Genomic DNA, 11,628 nt, shown 5'->3' with positions numbered 1-11,628 from the left:
CAAATAGCTAGGTTTACTATTTTTACCAAATAACTGCCTTTTCCTACTCGAGTCTTCCGCATCGACGCTGGCAACCAACCACATTTTTCTCCACATCAACTCCATACTCCTAAAGGCCACATCCATAGTTTGAATCATGCAATTGAATTGGATATTCTACTCAATTGTGTATATTGAGGATGCTTTATTAGTAATATTGATAATGATGTAATTATACGATGATTTCAAATTATGAAAATGTTTAAGCAATATATAAGCCTTGTTTGAGTCCCATTCTTTTGGAAAAATATATTTTCCAACGGTATTTTGACATTATTTCAACCACACATTCTTCAATAAAATAATAGTACACGCAAATTCAAAACTTTTCCTTAGTTTTTAGTCACACATTTCTCATCAATACATTATTCAAAAATTCATTCTTTCTCCCAAAATGGGGCTCAAACAAGAGCATATATATACACACATAGAGAAAGAGAATTATTTTCATTAATGTTATGTTGCTTGAAAATTTTTTGTAAGTTAATTAAATTGATAGCAATAATTGTTACACCTCACTCAATTACAGTCAAAGTCAATGAATTATATAGTCAAAGTTAAAACCAAATAAGGATTTAAGTTGGAGGAATGATTTTCATGGGGTTTAAATTTGAAATTGCTAGTACTTAAGAGGGCCCGAAATGATATAAAAATAAATTTTGGGATTTAGCTTCTAGTATGGTAAATAAGATGACTAAATGTTAAATTATATAAAGGTTGGGGACTTGTATTGTAATTATAGTTATGGGGTGAAATTTGAAATGCCTTAATTTAATACTTTATAAAAAAAGGAAAAAAAATAGAAAAAGGAAACTGTAGGCAGTTATGCCCAAAACAAATCCATTCCCATTGTATTTATATATATGTGTAATCCAAATCCATTACACAAAAAGGCACACAAAACACGCACAGAGAGAGAAAACGAACCATAGAGAAATGGAAGAGAAAAGAGAAAGGAAAACGAAGAAAAAAAATATGAAAGTTCGCCTATGTTATTAGAAAATAAGTGGTCTACATTATTAGGCTTGAATTCTTCATTTTTGAAAAGTAAGTAAAAAGTTACTTATTGTCAAATTATGTTTGATTTTATAGTTGTTAGATTGTTAGATTAAATTCAATTTTTTTTAAGGGGTTAAGTGTGATAAACTATGAAATTGAGTAAGATGAAAGAAAAACTAGTTTTAGCGATTAAAGAGACCGCGTAAATCGCTTAAACGTGAAATGATTAAGTTTGGGCATTACCTATTTAATTATTGAAATTTCTTAAAATAATTAATTGTTGATTTAAAAATTATATCATATTTCAAGCTGCCATATTGACATCGAGACAACTTACCAACCCAGTGAATTTTGCAAACATAGTTCTGTGAGTGAAAAAATATAAATATTTTTAAGATATTTATAAATTAAATTTATTGTCAAAGTATGTGCAATTATATGCAATTATGTGTTCGAATTACATGGTTATTATGGAAATATCTTTTATTATTATACATGTGGCATTTCAAATATTGTATACGTTATATTGTGAATTGGAATATGAGATATGATTTTGAGATCGATTAGAAAAGTACCCGTGATTATATATTTCTTCTAGTTCATTAAGGGGCCTTGGCCGTGTTCTATACTATACTGAGGGGTCTTGGATCAGGGATGAAGGGGTCTCGACCGTGTACATATAGTTCACTGAGAGGCCTTGACCATATTCTAGAATTGATTATGAGAGGTTTTTGAGACTGACTTTCGTTCACGGAGGGAGCCAAAGGCCCATGGCGAAAGTTTTTAGCCCGAGCGGATTACATATTTCAGTCAGAGAATACATTTTTGATGGATTTTCAGCATGTTTGATGTGATGAGATTATAGCATAGTTATCAGCTGATGTTTATGTCATGATTTTAAGATGATATTTTATGATCTTATGTGAATATTTCACTTTTTGGTTATAATTACATGATGTTATCTGTGAATTATCAAATGATATGATATGATTTTCAATAGAAATGTAAAATTGAAAAAGTATATTTATTTTCGAACTTCTCCACTCATTGAGCTATCAACTCATATATTTTCCCGTAATTTTTCCTACAGGTAGCAATTGATTCATTTTAACTGGAAGAGCATAATGATTTCAAAATAAGAACCACACGACATGTTCAGTGTTATAATTCATATTGATGAAGCACAAAGTAAATAATTTGGACTCATCATATTATGTTTTACATAAGCATTTGATTTTGTTGCATTTTTTGAAATAACTCATAGTCAGCTTTGGTGATAGATTTGACATCTAGTCAGCATTTATCATCGGTGCACGTCACATTTCAGGTCCACTATAATGATTCGGGACGAGTCGTGTCATTAATTTTTCAAACATAATGCAATTATTTGCTTGCATTATTGAAAGCATTATTATTTCCAATCTGCGTTCAGCCTTATCAGACATTTTGTCCCTACTTAATTACTACTTGACTGCTATTACCAACTTAGCCCCATTTGACCCATATTAAGGGTTTGTTTGAGTCACATTATTTTCAAAAAAAATACATTTTCAAGAGTGATTTAACATCATTTCAATCACACATTCTTCAATAAAATAATATTACATACAAATCTAAAACTTTTCCTTATTTTTTAACTACACATTTCTCATTGATTTGACATGAATAATGCATTTTTTTACTAGAATGTGGCTCAAACATGGGCTACATCAAATTTTATTTTCCTCTATCCTGTTTTCAATAACACAATCTTCAATATATATATATATATATATATATATATTTCATCCATTTTAATTTGGAAAAATGGAGGCCAAACGGGTGCTATTTTTATGGCTACTTTATTTGAGTTGGTGCCAATACTTGATGAACTTATCTAATTACTATTTGAGTTCCAGATAATTAAGTAAGTCAATATAAATAAGCCATGCCCACCATACCAAATATAATATTTTATGAACAACTTAGACAAGTCTCAAAGATCAATGACTATCTTCAACCTGAACATTTTCAAGGCAATTTATATTCGCACTTCAAAAAAACAGAATCCAAAACACTGTTTTGCTTTATGTACAACTACTGCTGCTAATGCTAATCAGCATAGTTTTATAACCAATACGCGGCCTTGCAGTCAGGTTGTCATTAGGCGATCAGGAAACTACAAACCCTCAGTATGGGACTTCGAATATATTCAGTCGTTAGATATTGAATATGCAGTAATTTTCATCATTTACATAAAAAATAAATTCTTCCTTTTTTCTTGCAATCAGATTTTGTTCTTGCATGATGTAGGGAGAGAGATACGCTACACGGTCTTCTGGGCTGAAAATGCAAGTGAAGATGATGCTTGATAAAACAGTAGAGCCACTGGATCAGTTGGAATTGATTGAGAATTTGCAAAGGCTGGGGATATCCTACCATTTTGAGAATGAAATTAAGCAAATCTTGTCAGTCATTAACAAAAAATATAGCAAAAATGATCAACAGTCAAAGATTGAGGATTTATATGCTACGGCTTTGGAATTCAGACTACTAAGACAACATGGCTTTAAAGTTTCTGAAGGTGCAAATCAGTTTCTTCTGTTCATTTTCATTCATTTTTTCGTGCTTACACGTCTTATACATGTCCTGTTGAACACAGATATTTGATCGTTTCAAGAATGAGAAGGGTGAGTTCAAGTCGAGGCTTTGTGATGATATAGAGGGATTGTTACAACTATACGAAACTTCATTCCTTTCAATGGAAGGTGAAAGTACCCTAGAAATGGCTACAGAATTCTCTATGAAACACCTTAATGATCAAACTAGTATTGATCAGTTCCATTCTCGATTGGTGCACCATGGCTTGGAGCTTCCATTGCACTGGACCATACCGCGGGCAGAGGCTAGATGGTTCATAAACATATACAAGGACAGGCCAGACATGAATCAGATTCTGCTTGAGCTTGCTAAATTGGATTTCAACATTGTTCAAGCAAAATATCAGCAGGAACTAAAACATATCTCTAGGTATTTATTGATAAGATGCTGTATTCACTCAAAAATAAATCGACATCACAAGTTGTCTTTAAGGAATTTGATGGAGGGAAATAGTCTCTCCTCAACAAATTTGCCTTTCACTTTACCACTATTTACTTTTATTACGGTTGGAGAAAATGTGTATTAATTCCTACACTAATACATTTGTGCACATTTCTATCTCTTTTTTCTCATTTTAAATACATGGGCCAAATATATTGAATTTTGATGTTTAGAAGTAACAAAGGAATTTTATTTTTATTTTTTTATTTTTCCACCCCTGCGTTTTCTATGAATAAGTGGTGGAAGGGAACTTGCCTTGCCGAAAAGTTGTCATTTGCGAGGGTTAGGCTGGTGGAATGTTTCTTTTGGACTACTGGGGTGATATTTGAACCTCAATATGAATTTTGTAGGAAGATATTGACGAAGGTCAATGCTTTAGTAACAACCATTGATGATATGTATGACGTCTATGGTACATTAGAAGAGCTTGAAGTTTTTACAAGAATCATTGAAAGGTTAGAAACATCCTTATTCCTCATTTCAGAACCCCCACCCAAATAAAAAAGTAACAATTAAAAACGAAGTCCCTTTGTTAAAGGACACACTCAAAGTTTGTGAATACGAAAGTACTTTGTATATTAAAAGGTTTATGTGATAGGGAAAATTGAATGATTGACTTATTCAATCTTTAAAAATGGACAAGCTGGTTATTAATTTTATTTATAGTTGCAAGATTATATCTCAAGAAACAGTTCAAATCTATTTTAAATTAATCAAAATGTGGTCCTTGCATAATCAACTTCATGAAATTAGGTTTTGTTTTCTAACATGGATTGGTACGTTGATATTTAAAGCGATGCATGTTTTTATGAGGGCCACAGGACAATTCAATGAAAACTATGGTTTTCATTAGTGGGCGACCAGTTGCGAAACAATAATAAAATGTAATGTACGAACTTGCTCTTCTTTAAAGTTGAGGACCAAATTTTGGAAAATTAGATTGGTAGTTTAGAGTAAAATTTTCCCATAAGTGTTATATATTGATTTTTATTTTTTTTCCTTCTCGCCGTTCTAACTCCTATAATTATTATTTGTTTGGAACTCCACAGATGGGATCTCAATTCAATCCATCAACTTCCAGATTACATGCAAATTTGCTATCTAGCCCTCAATAATTTCGTCAATGAAATGGCTTACGACATTCTTAAAGAAAAAGGGTTTATAATAATTCCATATTTAAAGAAAGCGGTATCACTTTTGCTTCAGAAAGTCTCTAATACATAATCCTTATATCAGTTTCCATAATCCATATACAGTAATGATGTAGGAGGATCCGAGTCGAGTGATGCTGATTTGTTAGATAGAACGATGATAGCGCTGAGATACCATGAGATGGCGGATCGGCGCAAAGATGGAAAGTGAATCACCATTATTTCCTTAATTGGGGGAATTTGACGCGTCTTTGGTAATTTGGCCATAACTTTGGCTACGGTTATCGGAATCGCTATTATGACCCCAATCCGGAAAGCTCTCTTCAGCGTGCACGTCGTGGCCACCGAGCTTTGCTCGGTGGATGTCAATTTCAAGCCCAAAATCCACTGTTTTCATTTCCAAACTTCAATTTTAAGTTATTTTTTACTATTTATGGTAATATTTAGTTTCCTTTTTTCTATATGTTAGAGAACTCGAATTAAACCAAATTTTTGGCAACTTACTTCTTTTACTTAATATTTTATTTTGGTATAATTTCGGGATTTTGCCATTTTTGATAATTTTTCCATAATTTCATATTTCGCAGCAATTTAACCCGACTTGTGGGTCAGTTTTCAGCATTCTGCATTATTAATAATATTGAGTTGAATTCAGAGTCTTTTCTCTATTTTTTGGAGGTTTTCTATCGTTCTTTTCTTGCGAATCATCGCTACAACAAACCAATAGGATAATTATTATCCTACCCGGCGTCAGTAATCTTGTCAAATTTGGCAGTGGACAGATTTAAAGCATACTTACAAGAGGCAAGGTGGTACTTCAATGGATACAAACCAACAATGGAAGAGTATATGAACATTGCATGGATTTCAATATCAACTCATGTCATACTATCCCATGCGTTTTTCACTGTTACCAGTCCTATAGAGAAGGAAGCTGTTCAGTACTTGCTTGATTATCCCGATTTAATCCATTGGTCAGCAACGATTTTACGTCTTTCAGATGATTTAGTTACATCAATGGCGTGCATATAGACTAAAATATCATTTCATGTTTTCAAGTTCATTCTTGTTTATGAAATCATTAGCAATTCAAAATTAACCCTTTCAACTGACAGTTTATTTCGTTTTCTCTCTGAGGATGAAATGAAAAGAGGTGATGTTCCTAAAACAATACAATGTTACATGAACGAAACTGGGGCTTCTGAAGACGAGGCACGTGAACACATTATATCTTTGATACGTGAGACGTGGAAAAAAATGAACCAAGTTCAAGAAACAATTTGTCCATTCTCAAAAACTTTTATTGAAATTGCAATGAATCTTGCGAGAATGGCACAATACATGTACCAGTATGGGGATGGGCATGGCATTCAAAATCATGAAACTAAAGATCGCATCTTAGCATTATTATTTGAACCCGTTTGAAGAAAATTGAGTTTTTTATTATTTATTTTATTAAATAAATTCAATTTTAATTTCATTTATTTCTAATTAATTCTGAATATTAGGGTTTTAAATTTTTGTCATTATCTTTTACATTTAATAACTATATAGATTTTAGTTATTTCTTTAAATAAGGGTTGAAAGCTATCATGAAAATTAGTTATTTTGTAATAAATATTATAGATTTTGGAGCTGTCGAATCTTTTAATCTCGCTATTTGATACCCATATTTCTGGTAATTTTGGGAATCAACAAAAATTAGAATAAAAAAACTTCAATAGCATGTTCGTTTCATTATTTTTTATGCTTTTGCCTACATCAGTTGATATCAGAGCGAGCTTCTATCACTCCTAATATAGACGAGCTAATGTTCGTGGAATCCAATGTCAGAAGTTCTATTTTGGAATGAAACTTTTTGGCCCTTTTAATCGACATTTACAATATTCCACTCATTTTTGACATTGACAGAAGAAGATGCATCAATGAAACATGCATTTGAGATATACCTAGTTGGTGTTGTACTCCTTGTTATCATGCAATTAATTAGCGGGTCTTACTTTATCAACAATTAAATCATGATGAATTTTATCAAATCCCAAATTCATGTACAAATAACTCTATATCATTTCTTTCCCAAATCAGATTTCTCTTTTACCTCGTCCCTTCATCTCCATTCATCCACTCCCAAATCATGGTCTATCACTCATAATCGAAACCCTAAATTATATCGATAGTTCTCTCTTTCAATACCCTCCTAAATCGTTGTAACTGAAGATATTACATCCAGAATACCGTTCTCTCCAAATTCGTATTTATGACAAAATATCCACTGAAATCTTGCCTTGACAAATCATTTTGTGCCTATGAATCTCTATAAAAAGATCTTCTGAAGTGTTTACCTTCACCTTCCTATTCTTACATCTACAGCTCTGTCGACTATTCACTACAGTAGGAGCTGTAAACAAGCTGTTATAGAAACAGCGAATTGCCAACCACGAAAGAGTTCCTCCAAGAAGCAGACGAATCGTGACGATACAACTTCGAGGGAGATTTTTGAACCAAAGAACCAAAAAATGGACATGCACACCCGATGCATAATTACACGATCTGTTAGCAGTTTACCAGTTGGACATAACAGTGGTAATGGGTCGCCGACTGGCCCGACTCCACGTCCCAGAGTAGCAGAGATGAAGATGTCCCAAATTAACAATGCGGCCAAGAGGATTATAGAAACCATAGTTTTAGATTCTGGTTCCAACAAGAAAAAGATTGTTCAGAAAATTCAACAGCAGGCAATAGACAATATATATTTTCATATAATTTTATTTTTCCATTCAAGCATGTATCAGAATTTTTTCTCATCAAAACTCAACTTGTATAGTTCTTGATGAATCATATGGAATCGTAAAGATAAATTAAAGACGAGAAAATAAGAGCAATATGAAAAATAATGGATCACGCAAGAACACCAAGATTTATATGAAAGAGGAGAAGAATTTAAATATATCAAGAAACTAAAATTGTTTTATGAGATATGATACTCTCAATCGAAATTTAAATAACTCTCTCAAGTTTTTAATCTATATAACTATGATTTTATTGTTAATTTATCCTTTTAAGATCCTATTCCACGAGGAATATAATATATATTGTTGGGTTTTTTGATACCCAATAATTCGGGCGATAATTTAAAACAGTTATCGGATTATTTATCGACACCATGGACTTGGCTCGATTCAGAGACGAACTACACTTTTGGATGGCTCGGGTTTGGATTGAATGATTATTTGGTTAGTTGGACCATTTAGTGATTAATATGGAGTTGGAAATTGGCCCATTAGTTTAGGTTATATGGCAGCCCACTTAGAGATCTCTTGGCCCATATTTGGTGATCTAAACTAACATATACATATGTATCTATCTCCCACCAGCTTGGTGTGTGTGTGTTGTAGCAATGGAGAGGAGAGTTGAGAGAAGAGAGGTAGCCAAGAGAGAGGGAAGCCATGTGAAGTTGTGAGTAAGATTCAACCATTGTGGTATCTCCTTCTTCCTCTCCATACCATTCTGAATTGCTAACACCACCACCCTTCTCCTTTGTGGGGTTAGAGAGATAGAGAGCAGTCCAAAGTGAAGGCAAAAGTCTCGGATCGAGTTAAGGTAAATCGGTGTTCGTTTGATTATTTTCTGAGCCCGGAATCAAAATTTATCGAGGGATTTCTGCTACAAATGGTATCAGAGCTTGTGTTGTTGATAAATTTGTGATTTTTGGGGCTAAAACGGGCTGGAAGTGGTCAGAAACGGATCTGGAAATCAGTGGCAGAAACTGTCCAATTTTTCAATTTTCTGCCGGATCTGTTTTGGTGTTTTCTGGTGAAACCAAAAAACAATTTAGAGAAACGGATACCACCAGTGGACTGTACAGGTTGGGACATCGCCGGCACATGGGAATTTCGACGTGGCACGTGAGGGCGCATCGATCGGAATCCGGTGATGGTGTTTCAGACAGAATGTTGCTAGAGATGAGACGGACCCTACGGTGTTGTCGAATTTCAGTTTGGAGCAATACAGTGAAAGTTGGACGATTTTGCCCTTGGACGTTCAAGTGCCGGGTGTTGTTTTCGTGTTGTTGTGGTTGCTGTTGACTTTAGGATGAACAGTGATTCCTAAAGTGATGAATTCTCATGTCTCGATATTTACGGACCTTCAGACGTGGTCCGCTCGATATCGTATTCTTTGCTTTTTATTATTGCAGTTAAAATTAATGTGTAGGTTAATTATTTATTTTTCGCGTTAGAAGTGATCGTGTGGGGTGACGTTAGGTTTGGAGTAACCATTGCCTGTTGGTAGACCTGGGAATTACATGTTAATCAATTGTCTTAAATTTAATGCGAATTTGTCACCAATTTTTTCTACACCGATAGAATTGCATGTGACCTTAGGAAAGTTTACTTGACTATTCTATGTGAATTATATGTCAATACTTTGCTTGTGGTTATTATTTGGTATAATTGGCATGGATAGTTCTAAGGCAAGTACGAAAAATAAAATATGCTTTAACTGTGGTAGACATAATTGAAAGAGATTGTTCTAAAATGATAATAAAAGGAAAGATGACAACAGAGATGAGGCGAATGTGACTTTAGGGTCGAGTAGCGATCCTAGTGAGGTTTATTGAGAGAATAAACCTACATTGCATCAGTGTGTAATCCTTTCTGCATGTATGTGGTCACTTAATTCTATTGCAATGTTGATGTTACACTTTCAATATATTTGATATGTGTAATTGCATGAATTAGAGTGACTTATTACTTTGTGTAATATATTTACATGCATAGTGGGTTGAGTTTTGTGGTGTACTATGTTTCCTCTGTGAGTGGTGTGAGAGTGTGGTAGTGAGAAGAAAGTTGAGCAGCTGTTTCTCTCCTTTATCTTTGTGAGCCTCCTTTGTAAGTGTTGTGAAGTAATCGGCTCTTTCTTCAATTTTTCTTTGTGAGTGCCACCCTCACCATTTTCTTTGTGGATTTTTGGAGCTTTGGTGATTGGAGTAACCTTTGTGGTCATCGAAAGGTTTTGATTTGCCATAGTAAGTTTGGGATGCATTAGTAGTGAGTTGGATGTCTTTTGGTAAGGTGGAGTATAGATGCCTAAGGGTACATGGTGTTTTGTACCGGGGGATGTAGAGTGTGACATTTGGATCACGAGTGGAGATGTGATCAAATTTGTAGAATCCTTTATTAGTGAAAGAGACCCTGTACAGGTGGAGTGCGAGAGAGACACTTCTATCACTTCTGTAAGGTGGAGTCCCATCATCCACGTAAGTTGGAAAAAGTGATGTGGTGATAGAGGATTATCCCTGAATTTAGGATCTATTGTGACATGCCAGTTAGACATGAGTTGAGTGATTAGTTTAGTGAGCATGGTGGGCGATGAAAGGAGATATGTGTTCTCGAGGTGGGAGTAACACGAAATGGGATTAGGATAAGTGTAGTGAGATCTTTCATGGGTCATTTTTGCATTTGTTGCATATGTGCATGACTGTGTATTGATTAACTAGGTGTTAATTTGTGGTTCTGTGTGAATGTGATTTGGAAAGATCTCTGTGTATGTTATCCTATATATCTTCATCGCATGATTGTTTGTTCACTGTGAATACTTGTTTCTACTTGGGTGTTCTTGACCTTAGCCCTGGTGAGTATATGGAGCAAGTATGGTATATGTTTCGGTTCAAAACACGAGGTAAGGTCTCTTATTCCAATTTTATTGGATTACCTTGATTGTGCAAGTATAAACTGTGTGTTTTGGTTACTTGCTGATTATTGGGCGTCAAGGTGGAGATTGTTAGGTTTTTTGATACCCAATAATCCGGGCGATGATTTAAATCAGTTGTTGGATTATTTATCGACACCATGGACTTGGCTCAGCTCGAAGACGAACTACACTTTTGGATGGCTCGAGTTTGGTTTGAAGGATTATTTGGTTAGTTGGACCATTTAGAGATTAATATGGAGTTGAAAATTGACCCATTAGTTTAGGTTATATGGCAGCCCACTTAGAGATCTCTTGGCCCATATTTGGTGATCTAAACTAACCTATATATATGTATCTATCTCCCACCCGTTTGGTGTGTGTGTGTGTGTTGTAACAATGGAGAGGAGAATTGAGAGAAGAGAGGCAGCCGAGAAAGAGAGAAGTCATGTGAGGTTGTGTGTAAGATTCAACCATTGTGATATCTCCTTCTTCCTCTCCATACCTTTGTGGATTGCTAACACCACCACCTTTCTCCTTTGTGGGGCTAGAGAGAAAGAAAGCAGTCCAAAGTGAAGGCGAAAGTCTTCGGTCAAGTCAAGGTAAATCGGTGTTCACTTGATTGTTTTCTGATCCTGGAATCAAAATTTATCGAGGGATTTCCGCTATA

The 11,628-nt window shown here is 34.4% G+C and overlaps 1 protein-coding gene across 1 annotated transcript; it reads left to right on the top strand.

Annotated features, from left to right (window-relative positions):
* The first annotated feature begins 3,023 nt into the window (after positions 1-3,023).
* On the top strand, positions 3,024-11,074 carry LOC111411288 (terpene synthase 10-like). Its single transcript, XM_023041834.1, has 15 exons — positions 3,024-3,209; positions 3,331-3,603; positions 3,680-4,183; positions 4,357-4,574; positions 5,169-5,318; positions 6,053-6,290; positions 6,408-6,689; positions 7,036-7,105; positions 7,182-7,240; positions 7,356-7,477; positions 7,606-8,005; positions 8,820-8,870; positions 9,483-9,552; positions 10,897-10,949; positions 11,042-11,074. The coding sequence occupies exons 1-15, from the start codon at positions 3,024-3,026 to the stop codon at positions 11,072-11,074; spliced, it is 2,709 nt and encodes a 902-aa protein (XP_022897602.1).
* Positions 11,075-11,628: the final 554 nt, after the last annotated feature.

The sequence above is a fragment of the Olea europaea genome, chromosome 15, assembly GCF_002742605.1.
Source record: "Olea europaea var. sylvestris chromosome 15, O_europaea_v1, whole genome shotgun sequence".
Lineage (NCBI taxonomy): Eukaryota > Viridiplantae > Streptophyta > Magnoliopsida > Lamiales > Oleaceae > Olea > Olea europaea.
This window is presented reverse-complemented; position numbering and strand designations above follow the sequence as displayed.

What these genes read in the sequence shown, in the direction of transcription:
- LOC111411288 (XM_023041834.1), top strand. Translation starts at nt 3,024, where the DNA reads ATGACTATCTTCAACCTGAACATTTTCAAGGCAATTTATATTCGCACT. An exon ending in CAGGAAACTACAAACCCTCA is followed by an intron (nt 3,210 to 3,330) that starts GTATGGGACTTC and finishes TGCATGATGTAG; the next exon opens with GGAGAGAGATACGCTACACG. An exon ending in TTTACAAGAATCATTGAAAG is followed by an intron (nt 4,575 to 5,168) that starts GTTAGAAACATC and finishes GGAACTCCACAG; the next exon opens with ATGGGATCTCAATTCAATCC.